Here is a 24,575-nt window from a genome sequence, read left to right as displayed (position 1 = left end):
TTCTTTTCATCCATAAAATGCTACTCATATTTAGCAAACAACAAAGACTGCAATGACAGAAACATTTCCATTTGAAAACCTCCCTAGACAGAACGTGCTAGTAGCAACAATTTGTAGCGCTCCACATAAAATTACCACACCACCCTGTTAATGTGCTTGCTGAATGAACATCGCAAGCAAGATGTATAAAGATTTGTGGTCAGACTGTTTGCCCTGTTATACCAGTAAAGTGAAATAATGGTAAACAACAGTCTTTGGTAGTTTTATTGTTAATTAAAGCATTAACTCCACCGGGCAGCTTTAATCTTGTGCACTGATTTTTTTAAAAAGATTTTGGTACATCCCTGTCATTCATAGACTTGGGAAATGAGTCTTTTGCGGGCTAAGCTGTCTAATTACATTACTATGCTGTCTCTTGGAGTAGTTTCCATTCATCTGTCTTGGTAGTCAACAGCAAACATGCTGTGTATCCATGTCAAGTATTCTTTGTATTTCCAAAGTTATGCCTTAATATATAACTGTTTAGTTAAATTTATCAGACACACAGGCTCAAGACAACTTTAAGGCCATAAATGCAATATTAAAGATAAAACAGTTATTTCTAAATTTTTCACTGATTTAGGTGATGATGTTAATTTTTAATGAGCTTGGGTGATTTGAGGAGGAAAAATTAAAATAATTTAAGAAGAAAATTAAGTTTGGGGATGTGTATTATAACACACATTTCTTTGTTGTATTTCAAATGACAATATATGTAGCCTGGACACCTGGAGCATCTTGCTTTCTGATCATCCTGATTTTGCACCCTTAGCCTTTCATCTTGGGGCTTGAATAACACCCTATTTCTCTCCAAAAGCATCATGAAGCTATGAATTAATCTTTTTTTTTTTTTCTGGCTGAGGCAGAATCTCAGGGATATGAACAGTTCCACCAACAATGTATATCAATCACATGTCTGCCCTGGTGTGAGATGTGGAGCTTTTAAATGTTTAATGACAATTGTACATCTGTTCATTACGTCACAAATCATAAAGAAAAATTTTATGCTTATCCCTGGTGTTCTTCCTTCAAAAAAATTCTGTTCAGCTGAGTCCTGATGCTGATCTTGCTGAAGTTCCTAGTTGAGAGAACTTGCAGTATAATTAGGCTAAAAGATGATTTGAAGTGGAAAATAGTTGATGAGTAAGATGTTGAATTTGATTTTAAGTATGGAGTGACAAAGATGAGTATCTCTGGTCTTCTATTAGAAATTTAAGTCTTCTATGTTCCCTCCACCCTTTTTTTTTCTTTCTTTTTTTTTTTCCCCCAGAATGTCATTGGGAAAGCATCTGGCCACAAACATTTGAATACATGAGTAATAAGGAACCTTTTTGATGCCGCTGAAAGTTGAGTAAAACAGTGTACTTGTAATATTGGAAATTTCAGACATACATTTCAAGAAGAAAGCCTGAAAGAGACTGAAACAAGTATGGTTTCTATTCAGGCATTACACAAAGTTGTTCTAAAAATTCCTTAAATCCATTAAAGTACATTTATACTTCAAAGAGTTCTAGCTTTCTCTATATTCAAATTGTCATGTAAATAGTGTCCAAAGAATTGTTGTTACTCATCATACTGGAAAAATATGTCAAATAGGGGCTTGCAGAGATTTGGCACTATTGAATATCAGTATTAATGACTTTTGAATAGGTAATATGGTTCTTAAAGTTGCGGATATAAAAAGTTGGAAAGGATGGCATGCACTTTGGAGGAAAAGTTATATTGACAAATGGTGCCTGAAACATAGGATGAAATTCAATGGGGAAAAGCAGAAAGCACTGCAGTTAAACAGGAGTAAAGCTTCAACGTGGGTGAAATTCCAATAACAGGAGAGGATTCAGAGTTTTTTAGTAAATCAGGATCAGTATGAATCAGCAATGTCATACTGTCAGAAAACAAACATCATACTGGGATATATAAACAGGAGTCTCGTATGTAAGACACATGAAGTAATACTTCCACTCTACTCAGTATTCCCAAGGCCTCAACAGAAGTACTGTATCCAGTTTTTGGCACAGCATGGCAAGAAAGTGGAGAGAGGCCAAAGGAAAGCAAAAAGAATAATCAGAAGTTTAGGAAAGGCAACCCAGGGAAAGACTGACCGAAGAGGAGTTGTTTAGTCTATGGGAAAGATGACAGGCTGAAGGCACAGTGAAGTTTTCAAATATGGGAGAGGCGAGAGAGGAGATTATAACCTGTTCTCTGTGGATGTGGCGCAAGATAAAGTAAACGGTCTAAAATTCAGCTTGGGCTATGTCAAGTTTTCTTACTGATTGCCTATATGCCCTAGAATTGGGATTGTTGCAGAAAAGAAGGCTCTGGAGTGACCTTATTGGGCCTTTCAGCACCTAAGGGGGGTTACAAGAAGGCTGGAGAGGGACTTTATACAAGAGCATATAGTGATAGAATAAGGGGGAATGGCCTTAAGATGAAGGAGAATAGTTTGGGATCAGATATTAGGAAGAAATTCTTTCCTTTGCGGGTGGTGAGGCACTGGAACAGGTTTTCCACAGAAGTTGTGGATGCTCCATCCCCAGAGGTGTTCAAGGCCAGGTTGGTGGAGTGTCCCTGGCCATGGCAGGACAGGTTGGAACTAGATGATCTTTCAGCTCCCGTCCAACTCAAACCATTCAATGACTCTATGATTCAGTTTTCACATCTATTTATTTAATTGCCATAACAAGTCACCTGCCTCACCGGACAGCCCCACACGGGGCGGACCCGGCCCCTCAGCGGGGCCTTAGCCCCGCCCCTGCCCCCCCCGTTGCTTGGTAACCGCGCGGGGCGTCACTGCGGGGCCGAGCCACCGCGGCGTGCGGCGGGGAGACGGGCTGAACCATTCGCCTGGCCGCTGAGGGGGCTACAGTGGGGGCGTCCCGCAGCAGCTGCTGGACTTGTTGCTGTAGCTACCGCCCGCGATGTCCCGCCTCCCCCCCTTCCTCGGCGCTCCTGTTGGTCTCGCCCCGCGCGGGCCATAGCGACGGCGGGCGCGCCGAAGGAAGATGGCGGTTGGGGCTCCTACGCTGTTGCGGGTTCTGTGAGCGGCGCGCTCGCTCTGTGCCCTGTCCCCTCCTCGCTCCTGCGCCCGGCTCCTCCCGGCTGCCCTCCGCCTCTTCTCCTTCCCCGCCTGGGCCGTAGGGACCATGTCGGACTCGGAGGAGGAGGAGAGTCCGGACCGCCAGCTCAAGCTGGTGGTGCTGGGGGACGGCACCACTGGCAAGGTCAGTGCTGGCCCCGCCGGCAGCTCCTCTCCCTCGCCGCGGTGCCCCGAGTCCCTTCCCGGTCTTCCCCCTCAGCGCTCTCCCCTGGAGGGGAGGGAGCAGCCCGCGGCGGCTTCCCGTCTGTCGCGCTGTCGCGATACCCGGCTGGCTGCTCCCCCTCAGCTCCCGGCCCTTCGCGGGAGTCGCGGGCTCTCCCCGCCGGTGTCCGCGCCGTACCCGGCAGCCAAACCCTCTGACGGGGCTCCCGCACCCGGAGAGGCGTCATCAACAAGTAGACGTGCACGACTTTAATCCAATTTTCTTGAGCCGTAAGGAAAAGAGCGGCGAATCACGTAATTCCTGTGGTGCTGACGGAGTTTCCCGCTGATCCCCCTGCGCTGCTGGTCGCGCGCCGGAGGCAGGAATTGCTGGGCTGGAGTGTCTGGAATAGCCCAGAGTTGCTCTCGGTGGCCGCAGTGACCCGGGCCGGGGTCGGGGCCGAGCACAGGATGCGCGGTTCCCCTCGAAAGGACGAGCTGGGAAGGCTCCTTAGCTGGGTCTCCAGGCGCCCCTCGTTTCGGCTGCAGAGCCACCGACCTCCTGGGGTGGATAGAACCCTTTGCGACTATTGGAGTTACTGTTTCAGAGTTTGGAAACGCACTGCTGGGTCCATTTGGATTTTGTTTGTGACTTTCATGTTTTAGTTTTATCCCCCCCATCTAATAATCAACATAATGAAATACAGTTTCTAAAAGTTTATTTATCAACAAGTAGTACCTGCCTTTTTAAAAGAGAAATTTTGACAAGGAGAGACCAAAGAAGGCAAAAGAAAGGCTGGTTTCTTACCTTTAAAATAGTCACTGATCTTTACCATACTCTTGAATGTATCTATTGCCATATGTAGCCTGAATAATTTTGTGAGATACACCTGAAAATAGTAAATTTATTATATGCTTGAATTATACAGTTTTTTCCTCTGTCATTAACTGTTGAAACCATGGGGAGTAGAAAGTTTGCCTGCCTCACAGTTCATGTGAAAAGTGAGAAATGTCCTTAGAGCTGTTTAAATGAACTGCCTGACATTTATTAGTGAAAGTAGATGTGTGGTTTTGCTCACTTACTTATTCAGAGCCCTATGAAGAAACAAAACATTTTTTTGTCTCCAGCGATTCTAAACACAGTCTGAAGTGGTATTGTGTTCATCTGAGTCAGTAGATGGGCAATTCCAAGCAACTGTGTGATGAGAGTGTAATAAATACAGAGGATTGACAGCTGAAGTGCTGCTTCACTGGTAGCATTCCCCAGGAGTTTTCCATTCAAACTGAGGAATCCTTTCCCTACTGCTGTTCAGCATCTTGTGGCAAGACCTCTCACCAGACATGGATTTTCAAGTGTTCTTGAATTTTGATGTATATTCCTGCTGGTCCCTACCTCTCTCATAAGAGCTGCCACTCACTGGAACTCCCGCTGGCTCTAGGAATCCCGTGCTTCCAGTGCAGGTTATTGGGCATGAGCAGCAGCAATGCTCTGGTGTGTTGCTTTTCCTCCCGTCCCCCCTAGATGATGCTGTAATAGGAGCTCCTTCCCGCCATCCTAATGGCCTGGAGCACACACATGAAATAATAGATTTATTGTAAGACCTTGTAAAAATAAAGAAGTGATTGGGTCATGGAATGGAAGGATAAAATGTATGTATGTAGTGCTATTTCAAGCACCTCAGAAGACTAAATTGTTGAGGTTCCTCTCCTTCGTTGGCTACTCGTTCTGCTTACTTGTTGAAACGTGTATGTCTATGTGTTTTCAACTCTAAATATCCTGCCTTTCACATCTGGTTCACAGCTGGTCTTTACACACATGCATATTTAGCTTCTCTTTTACTGTGCAAGGTGTTGGTTTTTCTCTTCCTCTGTTGCCGGGATCATCAGACATGAGGAGCGTAGAGAGTAATGGCATATATGCGAAATATTGTATCTTGTGTTCAGTGTGAGATGTTCACGTTTGACTTCTGTCCTTTGCTCCCTCTCCTGCCAAAAAAAAAGGGGGGGGGAAGACATCTGGAGTTGCCTGGTCTTTGCTTCTCCAGGAAAAAGAAATGTTATTGTGAGTCAGGTGTAAACTTGCTTTCTGTTTTCCTCACCCATTGTTTAGAAGCAGTGTGACTCAGGTTCTGTGCAAGGATTGGTAGTAGCTTAAAAACTACTACTAGTAGTAGTCAAGACACTACTACTAGTGTCAGTTCAAGCTAAGGGTAATGTACTTCCACTAGCTGGGAATTGCTCTATCCATGAGGCAGGGGAGGGGTGTTGTGCTTCTATTCGTTCGTTTTGAGGTGCTTAGAATTTTAAGGATCGGAATAAGCACTCCTGGAGCAAACTCTAAGTAGAGAAAAGTAAAAATGGAAGAAAGAATAAGAGGAGTAAGAGCAGAATCTGTAAAAATATTTGGGTAAAACAGAGACAGTAAGGAAATGGTGAATTGTTGAAAAGAAAAATTGAGGGAGGCATGACTGGTTAGGAAAAAGATAATAGAGAATGACTTTAACAAACTAGACAAACTAGGAAAGCAATCTAAAAGGCAATCAGAGGCAGGGACAATGTGAAATGAAGATAAACAGCAATTATTAATATCAGTTGGCTCTTCGATTTTGATTACAGGAAGGATCATGTATACACACAGCAGCCTTATGTATCTAGCTTTTAAATCAACCCATTCTTCCTGAACCAAAATGATTTTCCATTAAAATAAACCCACATTACTAGTATGGATTGAAAAAAAATATTATGATCCAGATATTTTTACTCTGTTTGTGCACAGATTGTCTTAATGTTGAAGTATGTAGTGATACTGATTTAAGGTAGATTGCGTTGATCTGCTACTGTTGAAAAAGATTTTGGGCCTCTGGAAGCAAATCTTGGAGCTATTCTTGGAAAGGGAGGTGCTGAAGAATAGGTGTACTCAGGTTCTGTCTATTTGCTGTCTGTTGTAGCTGGGACTAAAGTATGGTAGCAGAAACATCCTACCTTTTCCTGTTAACAATGGATGATGAAAATGAAAGAATGAATGCTTGAGCTGGTAGGGGAATTTGCAGAGCTAAAACATAGGCTGGCATAAAGAGTGGTGCTTGCTTTAGGATTTTTTAGGATATCAGATTTTTAAGCATTGAGCCAATTTTGGATTGTCTTGTTACACTTGGCCTTAAAAACTTGATCAATGTTGTAAAAAATATTGTTGTCACTGTTGAGTCTTGCAAAATGAATCATGTGCAGATTGGCCCAGCATCAAATATCAAAAAGTCATGATAATTTTCTCTTTTTCAGTGAACGAAGTTGCTTCAGTAGTTAGGAGTGGGGTGGAAAGACATCAGCTTGGACAGTTCTTTGTTTTTATGGTAGTTAAAACATTTCGTTATTTAGCCTCATGTTTTTTTGTTTAGTCTGTCCTAACATTTTTCCCAGTAGGAAATGGCATTGATGTTCTGGAAGGGAGTGAGGAGAGGGCTACATAGATATATGTTACTGTTTGGAAAGTGCATTTCAATTAGCTGGTGAAGTTGGTATGTGCACGGAAAATCATGATGTTGGAACTATGTGCTTGCGTCCCTTTAAATTTTGGGTTGAGTTTTCTTTCTTCCAGCTATGATACTACACTTTGGCATTGCTTTCTCAAAGGTTTCTTCTGTAGGATTTTACTTAAAGAATTGTCATTGGTGGAATTTTCTCTAAAAGTTTCCGTGTTTCCCTGGTGTGTAGTCAGTGTCAGAGCTGGCTATCATTGCTTGTTGTATTTGACTTACAATTTACTTCAATTTGCTGAATTTTCAATTTATTTCTTAGATATTGTTTGCTTTTTTCCCATTTATTCATTATGTAGGTGTTTAGGAACAGCATGTAATCAGTTTATACTGAGTTGTTGACCTTGGAAAATGGAAGGAAGAAACTGTCATGCCTTGCATATGAGGTTAAATTCCATCCTAGCTTCTTTCAAAAAAACTGTCCCAAATATCCCATTGTATTTTGCACCTAGAGTACTGTAAATTTTATGTATGATATTTTACTGGTATCTTGGTTGCTGTATATTAGAGCTCAAACACCTTTTCTTTTCTGAAAGGAGGGAATTTGTAAAGCCAACCTTCAATAGAGTACTGATATTTGGAATAGCTTGTCGTCATTCACTTTGAGGTATTTAAGACAAGTGTGCGAACCTGCCAAACTGATGAAATTTCTGATGGAAATTCTGCTGTGCAAGTTGGTGGCCTGGTTGTCTTAGTAGAGATGTGAAGAATCAAGGCCTTCATACTAATCATGCTGTTCTCTGATCTCTACATTAAGGGATGAAATTGTATGGAGTAGAATCTTTTTAGAACATGGTCACTGATCACTTATTTATTTTTACCACCACAGTTCTACTGAACCTTTTTTAAACTTTTGTTAGTTTTTACATGGATTATACTCAACATATCCTCTCCGGCAAAATTGTTGTGCAAAATCTTTTACGGCAAGCACAGCAGAGAACACTTTTGGGATTTGAAGGGAATATTTGCATTGTAGAGGTGCTTGAATATGCATTGACAGAACTTCTTTGTTTATTGTTGTAGAGAAGTTTCAACTATTGCTAGTAGTATTTTGTGGATAAATGCTTGGTCTGTGAATAAACAGGACTCTAGTCTGGTAATCCAGCACCTTCTTGAGCTCTAACATTTATTAGAAAAAATTTAGAAAGGAGTTAGTCAATGATTTTCTGCTATAAATTCCTTTGCATTCAAGAGTGCAGTAGAGAAAAACAGTTTAAGAGAACTTTGCCATGCTGTTGATTACTTGCTGCTCTTACAGGTTGGCTGTTAATTGAATGTATGTTGTTTATTTTTACTAACACCCAAGAAGCTCTCAGGGAATATTGAGTGTCACAGAGTGATAAGCTAATATTTACTGAGTCTTTAAAACTAGAAGGGAGTGGTTTCTTATTTAATGAGGATCTAAATTAGTGTGTTGGAGAATGCAGAATACCATGATATAGTCAGATGATACTTTAATCTATACTGCAGGCACTGGTTACTTTTCCAAAAAAGGAAAATTTCAAGGAAAAGGCTGAATGGTGTATTTCTGCAATCTTCTTGTTCTCATCTACATCTTTAAGGTCATGACAGATTAAACATAATGTCTTTGTAGTTTTGACATGCTAACTACTGTGATTAAAAGAATCAGCTCTACTGACTTTTTCTATACTACAAACTGAATCTGTGTTGAATTTTATTTTGTGTGTTGTCAGTGTTACTGTCACATAGCTGAAGGCAGAACAATATTCTCACGATTCATCCTCTGTGGTGTTCCCCCTTTCCACGCTGATGTAAATATATATGCATACTCTTGCTATTTGTAGTTTACTTGCCTTTTCCCCCATTTATTTATTTAGTTTTAATCCTCTCAGGGCTTGAGTGCTGTGAAGTAAATGAAAATGTTGCCATAGTCTATAATTGAGAATTTGGGTTACTTCCTAAACATATCTTCTGATATCAAAGTATCATGCATTATATATACAGCAGTGATAGGAATATAGATATGATATACAAATGTGAAAACAGTACATAGTTTTATTTACTTCACAGGAAATTTAATGGTTGAATAAATGTTTGCCTGTTCATACTAGAGCTTTAATGCTGGAGCTCTGGTGATCATGTTTTAATGCAAAAAAAGTAAGTTACCTTTTCTTCCTGTGTACATTTGACATCATTAGCCTAATTTAGATCTTTGTTGTAACCATCCTATTCTTAGACCTCGCCTATTCTCATTTTTCAGAACTATTGGTATTATTTTGCTGTTGAATTTTTGACTAAATGTGCTCTAACCGCAACTTCTAATAACAATTGGTGTGACTCATCTCTTTGGGTCTTGATGAACAGAAAACTGGCAAAAAAGAAGAACCTTCTTGCCTGTTTTGAGTTTTCTCAGACGGTGTAAGGGTTTTGTGAGGCTCTTAGTCTTTTTACCTCCCTATGTATGTAAATGCGTATTTAGATTTTTTTATGCAGGTAATTTGTATTTATATTTATAAATGTCATGTCAACAAGAGATTTGTAAGTGTACAACACTAATTGGATGTAGGATGTATTTTATGATTTTTAATAAAGTATTTCATGTTTTTGGCAGTACAGACTTTTGTATTCCTTATGGTTGTACCACACTTTTCTTCTTTACTTTTTTGTTGGGCTTTCTTTTTTCTTTCTTTCCCTTTCTCTTCCCCCTCCTTTTTGTTTGTTTTTTTTTTCTTGCCTTGCATGGAGACCTTAAATTGCTATTAAATTGCTACTGACACAATATAAATGTCTTGCTTCATTAGTTTATCTAGGTTAGTTGTGTATCCTTTTATCAGTATGTAGTAAAAGCTGATTATTAGGTCAATAATGTATTGGTCTGCTTTCATAAATGCACAAAATATCAGTTGAAGAAATAAGTTTCCAAAGTTCTGCTGCAAGGAATGAGTCTGCAAATGCGCATTCTTAACATGAATTTAGTTTTCTTTTTCCGTGTGCAAGAAAGTATTCTCCCCATGTTAGACTTCCTGTAGTCCCTGATCCTGAAACTGATGTACAGTGGCAGGAATCTCGCCACACTTAGTTCCTGTGGGACTCTGCACTGTGCAGATCTCTGTTCTCTCCCAGAAGGTTGATTTGGGATCATGGTGTTCTGTACTAGGGGATGACCCTTGTTTTGGAAATGAATGCTTTTAAAAATATTAAAATCTTCAGGTACAGAGAGTGTTACTTAGATTTGTGTCAGTTTGAGCATATTAATGATTCCTCATTTAAATCTGTGTATTATTTTGTAATATTGCTATTACAGTATTTTTGAAATCAGGAAATACGCACCTTGCTTCTTTTTGCATAAATTAGTAGCCTCTGCCTCCTGTTATTATGTTGAAGCTGACTGGACTGCTTGTCAATCCAAATCCGTGAACACTGTTAGCATTCATTGATTTGAAAAGTGGTTAACTGTATTTCATACTTCTGGTTTAACATAAAGTTTTTTGCTGTTTAAAATGACAACTTAATTTGATGCTGTTCTGTTTTAGACATCCTTAGCTACACGTTTTGCCCAAGAAACATTTGGAAAGCAGTACAAACAAACCATAGGACTGGACTTCTTCTTGAAAAGGATATTATTGCCAGGTAAGAGAATAAAAACTAACACTGAAAGGTTGGGTGACAGCAGGACTTGCAGAAACAGATTCTTCAAAGTAATGTGTACTTAATAAGCTTAGTACAGTGATTTTTATGGCAAAGTAAATTAGATTGTTCAGTGAAAATTTTGTTAGTATGTTCTTGCCAGGTGACAGAGTTACATGTCTGCAACTTGCATCTCTAAGTAAAACACTGAATTCAAATAAAAGGAATGCTGTCTATATTGATGAATTTTATTATCCCTGCTTGAGTGCACTCGCTGTCCATGTGGATAGTGTAACACACAACAATGAAATGGAACTTTAAATATATTAATTGAAAAAGTATATGTGTTTTGAAAGAAATATATATATATTTTTAATGAAATACACAACTTCTATTTGAGTTGTGTGAGAGAAGAATAATGCAGCTATGGACTCAGAGTGCTCTAATATGTGAATGCTGTTTTATGCAAGGCAGCATGAAATTGCTGGCATTTAATAGACCACTAAAATTTAGGGTCCCTCGGCACTCATAAAAATACAGTTTGAGCATTCAAGATGTTTCACTTCATGATGGCAGAGAAACTATTTAGATGCCAATTGCAGCACACTGCATGGAAAATGCAAAGAAATAATTAAAAAAGAATAGTTGCTGGTACAAGTTTGTCTTTGAACAATTGGGAATTTGAAATAAGTCTTTTTATGGATTTGTGTTTGCTCATATTCTAAGTATGCAAGTATTGAATTAAATGCATTTTCTTCTGAATTCAGAAATCAGAAGAAGTTAGAAAAAGTATGTGTAATTATTAAAAGTTGACTCAAGTTCTGTAGTTCTGTCTTTTTTCCTTGTGAAGAGTGGGGAGGAAAGCAAACCCAGAAATTAAACATTTTATCTATAACCTGTAGTTATAAGAAAATATATGCAGTTCTTGAACTTATTTTTTAAAAATTATATTGCCAATAATTTCTTGATTATGTTTATATATTTTCTTAAGTGAAACAGAATAATCTTTTCAGACTATTCCTGCATTCAGTATTTTGGTTTGGTCATTTTGCTGTACTTTTTTACTATCTGGTGAGTGATAAAGTACCAAATTCCAGTGCTTATTTCTTCATAAAATCAACAGAATAATTTTTTTATTGTCCTGCTCATGCCTCTAAAAATACCAGTGTACATATTACTTAGCAGCAGTACTTGCAAGTGGAATGTGTCCACAAATCATGCAGTGTGCATGCTGAGAACTTTTATTTTGCAAGTTTTTTTCCTGCTGTTAAGCATACAGAAGCTATTAGTACATTACTGGGATTCTAAATAATCTTGTTGAGTAGAAAATTTGGAAAATTATCAACTATTGCTTCATTCATTTTTGTTCATAGTTTATTTTGTGTGTGAATTTCGTTCATTCATAGTTTATTTTGTAATAAAATCAGAATGTAGGTGAAAATAGCACCAAAAAGTCTGTACATCTATTTTCCTCATCATTAACAAAACAGTAATGTTTGTATTCGTATTTAGGAAGATAATGTTTTTCTGTAGGTTGTCATTCTGGTTTTGCTTATGCTTATATATGTGTTTAGGTATATATGGCTCTCTGTGTTTTATAGGTAAGCTGGACTGGCCATGGGGAGTGAGAGGGAGGGAGGAAAGGTGGTAAAATTTCTAAATACTGGAATGGGAAGCATTACTTTAGTAAGCGGATTTGTCTAATTTCTCAATTAGTTCTGGGTTTGCAGAGCTGCTGTGTTTACTTGAAAGGTTAGTTGATACCACTGCACAGAAATTGTGTGTATCAGTAGGAAAAAATGCCTCTATTTCTCTTATCTAGTAGGAGAAATAATGAATAACTGTGGTTCAGTAGTTGATTTTTTCCTTCTTCAGTGTAAGCAAAGATTTCAGAAGTTAAAACTCCCTATTTCTAGAATTGCACAGAAGTTTACATTAGGCCACAGTAGAAATACATTTTAGCCTGTAAAATAAAGTACTGTTTTTCTGGAGGTTTCTTGGTTTTTGTAAGATAAAAGTGGCATTTGTCTCCAGTTGTTTTAGCAACTAATGCAGTTTTTCAGTGAAGATAGTAAATATTTTACATGATAAAACAATATAGTTTAATGCAAATAATAAATCCTTTGATTTTGAGCAATGACTTCTAGTATTCAGCTTGACAAATTCACTTCATGCAATTTGGTCAAATTTTTTTTTTCCAAATGCAAATCAGTTTCATTATATTTATTGATGCAGAATCTTGTATAGTCTGGATGCAACCGTGGTGTAGATTTTAGTGCTTAAATAGTGTATCTGTTAGTCAGAGGGTCTGCTGATAGAGACTCGTAAGAACCATAGTCATATACATTTTGGAAGGTTGTGAGTGCAGTTCAGTAGACAGGATTCTTCTGTTTAAAGGATTTTTTTAAAGTCATTGGTGCAAAAAGTGGGCAGACTTGTGTTTTTAGTTCCATCCTGACTGTGCAGCGCTGTAAGTCAGGTTAACCAGTGCACCACGTGTGCTCCTGCAGGATCACTGCTACATCAGCCCAGTGGCTTCAGTTCATACCAGAGACAATCTAGATGCCTGCACTGTGTTGCCTCAGTTATTTTAACTTGCACTTGTGTGTATTTTCTACAGAGTAAGGTGCTGAGGTTTTCTTGTTCCTTATGGGTGTATAAAATGTTATTTTGAGGGGATTCTTCAGTTATTTTTATTGGTATGTTAAGACTGTTTTTAAGAACTGTCTTATGATGCCTGGTTTCTTTTTGTTTTTTTTTAGTAAGTCTCCAGTTTGTATGTTCCTCTTAAATCTATGAAAAAACAGATTTCAAACGTTTTGTAGAAAACTTTTTGTGCTACTATCATAGTTGTTAATTAAATATTTGTTAGGCAAATTGCCTGGAGTTTTTAATTTTGTCTGAATAATCTTAACATCCTTCTTTCTTCCCCAGAATCAATTAGAGCACAAACCAAATATTACAGAATCTAACTGAAAAAAAGGGAAAATGAAGCATTTTGCCCAGGAGATGATCAATATGAATTTCAGTAGTTAATGAGGCCCTAATTCACAACCAGTTCACCTTAAATGAACATACCAATCTGTTTTTTTCTACCCTGTTTCTTTTTTCTGTTGTTAATGAAGGAAAGTAAATATTTTCTAATAGTAGATTTTTTTAGTTGAACAGTCACTGTTAGACCATTTAATTTAACTTAACTGCATTAGAATTTCTCAGGTCATTCCATGCAGTTATCCAGATACTAAGCCCAGTATGCTGTTCATAATTTTTAGTCTTAGGAGGAAAGATGAAGTTAGAAACTTCTTAAAGCACTCGAACACAAAATTAGGCATCTGAAAATTGTTGAGTTTGAAAGTGATAATATTTATAAAGCTTTTTTTTTAAAAATAGCTGGCATGAATGACATGGTGACATTCCAGTAGAGTACATAGGGGTAGAATACTAAAGCATGGTGAGCCTTTGAGCATGCACAGTTTGTTTACCCACTGAGGATGTGTAGTCTTTTAGACTGTGAGTTCACCAGTTTATCCATGCTGGATGCTTTATGTAAGACTTTCCTGCATTGTTTGCAGTCATTTATGTTCTAAGCTTTTAAAAAAATTGATTAATTCATAGTATATGCACTATCAAAACAAATAGTCTTTTTACTCATTGTAAGTTTTTCTTTATTGAACTGGAGTGTTTATGATGTATTTTCTGAGCTCCATTTAGAAATTCTCTTAGTATTAGATGGAACTCAGTGTAGCTTAAAAGTGCTGTCTCATACTCATCTCTATATTTTTGAGACCAAAGTAGTAGTTTTGGAAATCTTCACTTTTAACCAGATTAAAGCCAAGTGCATTATAAAAATATAATGTGATGTATTTAATACCACAAATAGCATATATCCAGCTCTGTAGTTCTAATTTGCTGGTTATTTTCACGCAGTGCTGCGATGTTTCCATGGAGCACACTCCCTTGTGTAACCAACGTGAGCATGTTAGTTGTAAATTGACAACTGAATAGATCATGTTGTGTAAAATAAGATTGTGAACTATATAAAATAGTTGAATTAAGAATATATCTTTCTTATCAGCCCAAAGTAATTTGTTCATTTTCACTCAACTCTCAATTGTTGTGTTGTGGAATTCGTTGCATTTTTTTAAAATCTAGGAATAAAATTAATAGGCAGTTGTGATTATTTGTGCGTAAGTAGAATTGGTATTAACACGTAATTCATGTGAGTTGTATGTAGATCAGAAAAGGTTTTGTCAGTTCTTGCTCTATTAGAGTGGTATTCCGAGGTAATCAGTACTGTTTTGAAAACAGTTCTTACCTTGCAAAATGAGACAAATTATACTTTAATATATTTGTTTGTATATGGTTACATACATTTCTGCGTGTATTTTTGATCTATGAGTTTCTGAATTGTTAGCTTACAGAATATGTATGACCTGTAGGATGTTAAATATTTTGTATTTAACCTGATTTTTTTATTAATTTGTTTTTAAAAACCTGTTAGCACTTTCAACATAGCTTAAAAACTGTTTAGAGTAGGAAGGAAGGTACAGATTCTTTGAAGATGAAATTATGTAAATCATGCCCAATTTAGCTTCCTGCTTTGGGGTAGTGGGTGGAGGAAGTAATCACAGTTTGCATCCTCAACTCAGATGTGTGTTGGTATTTCCATTTTTTTAATCTGCCAACTATATAATTCTTTAACTGTATGCTACTATCAGCATCACTACCAAAATGAAGTTATCTGGTAGGTTTTCCTCTCTTCTGGATTTGTAAAAATGATTTGTAGTGGGGTGGGGAAGGGACACACGGTATGAAAAAATGTGGATAAGTTGGCATTAATTGTGTTACCTTTCAGTTCCCAGTACTGTGCTATAGAACGTTCTCTGTAAAGTTTTATGTGTTTCTTCAGTGGAGTATGTTATATAATTTCTAGTCAGGAGTGTTATACTTTATGCAATTCCAATTATTTTCTGTTACTATTAAATATGTTAATATCTAGCTATAGTTTTACTGTATCTTAATGACTTAGCTGGACACAAATGACTTTTTTCCAAATGATACAATCATCTTTCTGTTGAAATTTAGTTCCTATTTATTGTATACTTGTAAAAAGCTATTGCTGTTGATATGCTAGAGCTGTATTACCTGCTCTGATAATATATATTTATTGTCTAAATTTTCCAGGTTACACAATATCTATAATTTTTTTTCCCCAGGAAATTTGAATGTTACTCTTCAAGTGTGGGATGTAGGGGGACAAACGATAGGAGGCAAAATGCTGGATAAATATATTTATGGAGCTCAGGTACAGTATAAATGCTGATAATTGTATTTATAGTAATGATATAAAATTAATTGAAACTTTGTTCTTAAAATTATACATACATTATGCAGAACTTTTAGTTTGTTGTGTTATTAATCTCAAAAATTTTATGGAGCTCAGGTAACTATGAATGCTGATAATTGTATCTATGGTAATGATATTAAATTAATTGAAACTTTGTTCTTAAAATTATACATACATAGATACATTATACATAGCTTTTACTTTGTTTTGTAAATCTCAGAAATGTTGAATCTTCTATCTAAACTTAATTGATATTAACATGCTGATTTAATTTTCATATATGGCTAATTTCTTAAAGCTGACATAAAAAGCAAAGCAAGAGTACGCATTTGTAGATCTGAATAACTCTCCAGAGCAGATGTTTGTTTCCAGGCTTTGTGTCTTGAATTAAGAAAAGCAATCACAGTAAATGGTAAAGGCTGTTTGGATATCCACATGGTAGATAGAGTGGCTGCTTTTAGAATAGCTGCCTCCTGGGGGGAAAAAGTAGAAGGAGGAAATTAAGAGCAATCCTACACCGTTAAACTCATACATGCAACTGGGGTTATAAGAAGGCAAACAAAAGGACGCAACCAGGTAGCTAAATATTTTTGCAGAACTCCTATCCAGTGAAAATTAATTTTATCTTGAGGTTAACTGAGAAACTTGAAGTGAATGGTGGGATTAAGAAAGAGCTAAATAGTATAACATTATAATGTTAATATATATATATAATATTGAGTCATGAGATGATTTAGAAGGATGTATTATATACCAAACTTCTTAGCATGAATGATCCTAAAATGTATTCTGTTCCTTAATTTGGAGTTTGTAATGAGAACGATAGGCATAACATATTTTATTAGATAATATTATACTTATGTGAAAAGAAAACAAACACACCTATTTCTTTTGTTCCAGTACTTTAAGCAATAGGAATATGGAATCCTAAAACTCTTATTGGACAGAAACTTTGTATTAACAAGTATAACACAGAGATTAGGATCTGTTAGTTAATGGGATAAAGTCAAACTTGTCAGTGTAACATTCTGTCACTTTCAAAAAAAAGTCTGAATGTTTTTAGCTGTTGCAGCTCTTTTATAGCATTTTCTTTTTTTTTAATAAAAAACGATTTGCTGCCTGTTACCAAGCAATAGGAGAAAGTGGCTTCCATGACAGAGGAAATTTGATTAATCACAAATTGTTTCCATATGCCCAAAGTAAACTCAATGGAGGAAATAAAAGGCTATTAACTTTGTTGGTATTGAATTTGGTGATAAACTTAGGTGTTTCTTATCAGAAATAACAGGTCAAAAAGTTAATACCAGTGCCCAAAAGTAGTGAAAAAGTTGATATCAGTAAGACTAAAGTTTGATTTTTCTAGTCATTCGGAACACATTAACAAAAAAACCCCTATGTCCAAACTCTTCGACTTTAATCCTCCCTCAACCCTCATTGTAACCCTAATTTTTTTAATGGACTAGTTACTCCCAATGTCAGCATGTATTGCCAATGTCTGTAATAGACTTCTTATCATCAAAGCTGACTTCTAACACACTTTTCTATTAGCTTTGTAACAGTGCCTGTTAAAGACGCATAAAACTATCTTTATTTTCATCTATTCATGAAGCGCCATGAAGAGTTTGGAAAAGCACTGCTTTCAGCTTATTTCTAGACAGAAGCTTAATGCATGTTGAATATCTGTAGCTTTTTATAAGAAAAAGGGGAAAGGTAAAGTAGAAAAAGTAGGAGTATTTATAAAGGAAAATCCTACTACAATATGGATAAAAATTCTTGTGAATAGACAACAAAACAGCAGGAAAGTAATGAGGAAGAGGTAACATGGAATTAGCAAGAGAAAACTGTGCCCAGCCAACTTGATTACCTTCTGTGGTTAAATGGTTAGCTCTGTGGAGAAGAGAGCAGTGGATATCATTTATCTTGACTTCAGCAAAGTCTTTGACATAATCTCCCATAATATTATTACCATATGTAGAGATACAGGTGGGATGGGTGGACTGAAAATCTGAATGGACAGCTGAACCTAAAGGGAGATGGTCCATAGCTCAGTGTCTTACTGGTGCCTGATTATGAGTTGTATTCCTTAGGGGTTGGTACTAGAGTTGTGTCTTTTATTAATTCTTTGAACAATGGAACAAAACACCAAATTGGGGAACAGTGGTCATTGTGCTGAAGGGTAGGGCTGCTATTGAGAGAGCATGACCAACTGAAGGAGTGGACTAACAGAAACCTTGTGAGGTTCAACGGATGACAAATGTCAAGTCCTGCACCTGGTACAGAGTAATCTTATTCAGGCTGGGAATCAACTGTCTAGGAATCAGCTGGAGAGTGTGTAGTGAAGGGCCAAGAGTCTGGTTAATGGACTGGAGCATCTCGCCTATGAGGAGAGGCTGAAGGAGCAGTAGTAACTCTTCAGGGTAGAGAATAGAAGGCTTATCTATATATATACATATATGAAGAAAGGATGCAAAGATGACAGAACCAGGCTCTTTTCTGTAGTGTCTATTGACAAGACCAGAGCCAATGGGTACAAACTGAAACACAGAGGGTTCCTTCTGAACATCAAGAAACATTTTTTCCACCATGAGAATGACTGAGCACTGGAACAGCTTGTGAGAGAAGTTGTAGAGTCTCCATCCTCAGAGATATTCAGAAGCCATTTGGACATGGTCCTTGGCAGCTGCCTTAGGTGCTTCAACAGGAGCATTGAACCAGATGACTTCAGTCATTCTGTGAAATGGCTTTGTAGTAAAAAGCCCTTGGATGGGTGTCCTGTTGGGGGAAAAAACCCCAGCAGTTGAATGGGAGTTTGCAGTGCACCTTTGGAACAGTAGAAGCTAACTGAATACTGAGCTGTGTTAGTATGAAGTAGTAGAATTAAGTAGAAGAATGAAGTAGTCAGATCAAGGAAAGCGATTATCATACTATCTGACATTTTTGAGGCTGCATTTGGAGTATTGTGTTCAGTTTGGGGTTCCCCAGTACAAGAAAACCTTTAAAATAATGAAGTAACTCTAGTGGGGGACCCCTGGTGGCCTAGTGGTTAGCGTGCAGGACTCTCACCTCTGCGACCCAGGTTCGAATCCAGCCAGTCCCCCGGGCAGATGGAGTCCGTTAGGCCTGTGAGGCCATCCATCTATGAGAAGGTCACTCTAAACAAACCTACGTCCTGAGGACCTCACTGCCATTGTCCAAGCTTGCTTGGCCCCGGCAGATGAACCTTAGGATTAAAGGGTGGGCTCAGTTCAGCGCAGGCTGTGTCTCACCTAAAAAATCCATTGCGCAGGCTGGAAAGGTAAAAGACCTTTCCCCAAATCTTCGTTCGCGAAGATGGGCCATTATTTTTAACTCTAGTGAAGGTTGCTGCAAAAGAAGTATGTGTGCCTATGATGTGTTGCACTTGGTCAGCATGTGTGGTGCAACTGAGATTTTAAACATCTTGTTTGTAAAATACATGAGCTGCACAGATACATATAGAGTAGATGATTTGGATCTGTTGCAAAAATTGTATTCATCTGTGTGTTCTCCAAATCTAAATAATTCAGATTAACATGTGTGGAATTGTTTGTAGCATACCTACAATATGCGTCATGCTTTTATCCAGTATTTGCAGATGCCCATAGCTTCATGTAGACTTCCATCTGGTTGATCATTGTGAGATTTGGAAATCATAAGTGGCAGAATTCTTGGTTTTATGCCCAGAAATCTTAAGTGTATGGTAGACCTACTTATAAAATACTACAACCAGCTGGAGATGGAAGTTTTGAGAATCTAAGAAGCAACTGGATCTTGGTTGGAATTTGATCAGGATATCAGGGGGAGTAAGTGGAGGATTCATCTATACGTTGTTGCAAACCTTCCCACTGGAGGTTTCCTTCTCTTTGAAAAATGAGACCTGAATCAATTCTCTAGGATAGATCTTTTGGTTAAGTTACTGTTAAGATGCCATATTTTGATTGAGATCCCTAACTTCTTGTGGCATGTTTTAAAATAAGAATGGCAGATTGGAGAATGAGAACCTATGTAATTTGCTTGCACGCTTGCAGTTGCAGTTGAAGAAAGTGCCGTTCACCTGCTGGCTTGAAGCAGTTGCTTTCTCCAAGCCCATTTTTGCTCTCTGATGTTGCTCATTTAGAACATTATAATTGATGAATCCCATCTTGGTAGCTGAATTTCAGTGGTGAGTCAGAAGAACTCTGCAAGCTGTGGGGAAAAAAGAGCTCTTTGTTCTTTATAAATAAAAGGTGTTAATAATCGACAGTGACAGAAAGCTGTTTAAAACTGGCGCATTTATGTCAGAATTGAGAGAGGCTAAGAGTAATTGTGTAGTTGGTTGCCACGGCTGTACTGATAGACAGTAGCTCATTCAATTATGGCAACTTAATCACGTATATTTGAGTGACCATGTCCTCAGTATCAACAAAGACAACAGTGGTTAAGTAAATGTGGACTGTAAACTGTTTTCACTTGCAAAAATAGCATTTCTGGAAATGTGTAAGGTGTCATAATGCAGTTGCTTTTACTAAATGAATATTCTGTGACTAGAAAAAATACTTTAGAATTTTGGTCTGACTTATTTAATGAATATTAATGAAAATTTGAAAGTTAATTTAGTTCATACTAAAGTCAGTCATAGGATGAGGGTAGCTGAGGATAAATCTGAAAAAGAAAACATATGGTTTTAATTACTGTTTTCTGTAGCTTCCTTTTATTGTGACAAATCTTGATGTAAACTTGACACCTTTTAAATGTTGATTGTCTAATGCAAATATATTGCTGGTTACAAACACTTCCATAATAGCAGTTCTGCTGTAAAAGAACTACTGCTGTTTGTGTGGTAAATCTTTCAGAACCGCTCCCATCTCTTACCTGTAATTGCTGCCCCTACCCACATATCTAGTTTAAATTATCTTTAAGATCTAGTATATGCTACCTCATAAATTGGCTTGTTAATAAAATAAGAGTACTGCAGACTCTACTTTCTCCAGGGATCAGCAAATAATTTCTGCAATATTCTCAGTTTCCAGTTACCTGTTTTTGAAAATGCTCTATAATTCCAAAACAAAAGGCACTCACATGTGCACTAATGTAGGCAAAATGTCTCTCTTACTAGAGTGCAATTATGCAAGCAGGGACTATTTGCCACATTGCTGGAGACTAGAGAATTAACATGCTGTTGTTGGCATGTCAAGCACCATGTGTTTCAAACCTTTTTCACTGCAGGGAAATACACTACTTTTGTGTAAAAAGGCCTGTGTTAATTTTCCACCTTAGTTCCTCATACATAATAGGGAAACAACAGCTTTTACACTATCTACTTGTTCTATACTTCATATACTGTAAGTTTGTGGAAAATGTGACATTTTTTTGAAAGCAATGATGGGATTTCTCTATTAAATAAAAAAAGGCAAAATAAATTTTAGCCATGGAGTCATGACTAGTCCTTTGTTAATTATCTATATCATAGTGAGTTGCTTGTAGAGTGCTGTTGTGATAAAAATCTAAGCAGAAAGTATTCTTTATGACCTGGATGCCATGCTGCCTTTTTTTGAATCTCTAAGATGTCATGCCTGCCGTCTTTGTTTCTTATATAGCAGATATCGACAAGATTAAAAAAAAAAAAAGATAAGAAAAAAAAGTGCTTTAGAGGCAGTGTTTCAGATCACAGAGAAAGGGACCAAAGGGAGGTTAGATGAACTGTGTTGCAAACTTTGTTCAATGATCTCTTTCATGCTGAATCCACTGTGAATACCTTTTCTTCCAAAGGGGTAGGTGGGCTGCAGTTGTCTAGAGGACACATAGAAGAGTAGAATTTTGTTGAAGAATTAGTTAGAGTTGGCTAACCTTAAATGCTCAGACTCTCTTAACTTTTTCTTTCATCTAACTCTGATTAGTGCTGAAGATGGTTTAGATAGTCTGCTCTTCTGCAAGCCAGTGAGAAAACTTGACTGCTGGTGAAAGAAGCATTGCCGTGTGCTCTTCCTCATTTACAACCTTCAGCCTTATGGCTGGTATTTTTTATTAACCTTTACCATACCTGTCCTTTAGCTTGAGTTTCTTCTTTTTCATTGAGCATTTAATAACACAAGTATGTCCTTCCTAGAGCAAGGCTTAGATAGTGAAAGACAATTATGTACGTACACAGGCATTTGAGTAGTTATAAAGACGGGAGAAGTTAACTGAGATGCAAGATGTTAAGGAATAAATTGTACCAAAGTTGGAAGAGGGAAGTGGATATTTAATATTAGATTTGACTGGTAAAGAAGGAAAGATAACAAGAGTAAAGATGTGTGTCATAATTTTTAATTTCCTTAAAGGAATTGGTAAAAACTGTTCCTTAGAAAATAGCAGCTATATAAATTTAAGGAACAAGAACTTATTTTGCCAAGGTGTTATTGACATTGGAGGAAAAGAGATAGATTGGTATTGCTGTCATAAGAAAGTAGGAGTTGAAGGGATCTCAGTAGGATCTGTTGCCCTCCTTCACAGCTATACATGTATAATGTCTATTTAATTTTTGGTAACCTTAAAAAATTTTCCAATGTTGGTGACTTTGTTATAGGTGGTGTATTTCAGAGCTTTGACATTCGTACTGTCTCCATGGGGTGTTTTTTGTTGTTTGTTTGTTTTTACACCTGCTATAATCTTAGCGCTGTAAACCTATTGCTGCATGTCGTATTTATCACAGATTCGTAAGAACGTTCAGGGTGGAAGGGATCTCAGGAGGTAGTCAAACCTCCTGCCCTAAGTAGTGTCAACTGTGGGAGGGAAGTAGGCTGCTCAAGGATTTATCCAGTTCTTTCCTGAAAACCTCTAAGGATGGAGACTGGGCAACCTTGGAGTCAACCCACTTGATTTTTGTAATGGTAAAAAAGCTTTTCATGATATGTAGCTTGAATTTCTCTTATTTCAGCTTATGCCCATTGTGTTTCATCCCCCTGCTGTGCACTATTGTGAAAAGCTTGGCTCCATCTTCTTCATAGCTTCCTCATGGGTATAGAAGGCTGCTTTTGGGTCCTCCCAGGGCTACCTCCTCTCCATGCTGAAGAATTCAGGTTCGCTCATCTTTTCCTCGTAGGACAAGTGCTCCAACCTCTGATCATCTTGGTGGCCCTCTGCTGAGCTTACTCCACTTCACTGATGTCTCGAGGGGCCTTAGGATGTATTCTGAGTGGATGCATTCTTTTAGATATGACCTAACAAATGCTGAGTAGAACAGTTGCTTGGTTTAGTGGCTGTGCTTCTGCTTATTCAGCCCAGTTGGCCATCCTTGCTGCCAGGGAACATTGCTGGCACATATTTGGCTTTCTGTCTAACAGGACCTGCAGGTCATTTTCAGTTACTCCCCAGCCTTTATTGTTTATTCCTCTGCAGCTGCCGGGCTTTGCATTTATCCTTTTTGAATGTTGAAAGATTTCTGTTCACCCATTCCTTGAGCATGTCTACATAGCCCTGCTGTCAGGCATATTGGCTGGTCCTCCCAATTTAGTGTCATCTGCAAACTATGTATAAGATCAGATACAAAGAGAACTGTTATCTTCTCTTGAAACTTGTACCAACATCATCATGCCTACCATCAGTCTTGTGTTTGTTAAACTGTCCATTTTTTTGCCCAATTTTCTCATGTCAGTCATGCTTTCTAAACCTCTGATATTGTTACTGGTCTCTAGAATTCTAGTCTACCCTTTTTTTGATACTCAGTGTCCAAAGCTGGATGCATTGTTTCATCTGGAATGTTTCATGCCAATGTGGTATTTGCAAAATAAGCCTGACATGTTCAACTGTGATCTGTAACACCTTGATCCTATTGTATGGAACCTGTTACAAAGCCAGGTGCTTCCTATTGTTGTGCACTTGATTATTGCTTCCTTTGAACTTGTCATGGTATTTATTGAATTACATCCTATTATTTTTAGATTGTTTCTCATCATATAATCTAAACTATTCTCAAATAATCTTACAGTCTGTACCAGTTTTTTTGTCATATGTGAAATTAATTAAGTGTACACTCTGTGTTGTGATCTAAGACACTTCTTGTGGAACTATCAATTAAAGCTGGGCCCAGACAAATGCCTGAAAAAATTTGACTTGAAAAATCTTTTCAATTGATAGTGGGTCATTGAACCAGCTACTTTTGTATGCATTACATTATTTCTTCAGAGTATTTGTGAAAATTTCATGTGAGAAACATTGTACAATTGCAGGGGTTTTTTGTCCTAGGTGTGAACTCCATGAGAACAACTGCAACTGAAATTCTGATTTTATTCCTCATTTACAAGATACTGACTTTATTAGGGTGTAGTGGAAGGAAGGGGCAGAAGAGTCAATAATTGAGATCTGAGAGCTGATCTTAGAATTGTGGAGGGGACAGGGATGACATTTGGGCTGTTAATAGGCTGTGCTTTATAATATTGGCTATTAGTGCTGAGTAGTCCTCAGTAATGTCTACTTTGAGTATTTTATACCTGCAGCTTGGCCCAAAACCTCTGAAATATATGGGACACCCTTCTTTTTGAGTTCTGACCGTATCTTTAGTTTTCTTTTGAAAGTTTAAAGCTCACCAGTACTTCTTGCTTGTCTTCTACAGCACTGAAGGAGGGGAGTCTGGTCTTTCTCCCCGACAGACAGCAGAAACATGACAGTCAGACAATGCACAGAAATGTAAAATTGAACTTCTTTTTTTTTTTTTCAAAAATAGGAAAAGTGAAACTACAGCTAATATTAGCTAAAAGTTCTTCTCCAGTGCAATTTTTATCTTCCTATTAGTGTGAAATACTTTTTTGAGTTTCCCATAAAGCAAATGGAGTTTTTAATATTTCTGATATAACTA

General features: G+C 37.6%; 1 protein-coding gene across 4 annotated transcripts in view; it reads left to right on the top strand.

Annotated features, from left to right (window-relative positions):
• Positions 1–2,873: 2,873 nt before the first annotated feature.
• RAB28 (RAB28, member RAS oncogene family) overlaps positions 2,874–24,575 on the top strand; it is a 65,520-nt gene continuing 43,818 nt past the window's right edge. For 3 of the 4 annotated variants that reach the window (XR_003534783.1, XM_027686578.1, XM_027686580.1), the window contains exons 1-3: positions 2,874–3,260; positions 10,305–10,401; positions 15,615–15,703. Coding sequence is in view for 3 of the 4 variants with exons in the window: in XM_027686578.1 (XP_027542379.1) it covers positions 3,183–3,260; positions 10,305–10,401; positions 15,615–15,703 (264 nt within the window). In the remaining variant the exon portion in view is untranslated. The remainder of the gene's footprint in view (positions 3,261–10,304; positions 10,402–15,614; positions 15,704–24,575) is intronic. The other variant, XM_027686579.1, reaches the window with a different exon arrangement.

This window comes from Neopelma chrysocephalum, unplaced genomic scaffold (assembly GCF_003984885.1).
Source record: "Neopelma chrysocephalum unplaced genomic scaffold, ASM398488v2 Primary Assembly neopelma1_71, whole genome shotgun sequence".
Classification (NCBI taxonomy): Eukaryota; Metazoa; Chordata; class Aves; order Passeriformes; family Pipridae; genus Neopelma; species Neopelma chrysocephalum.
This window is presented reverse-complemented; position numbering and strand designations above follow the sequence as displayed.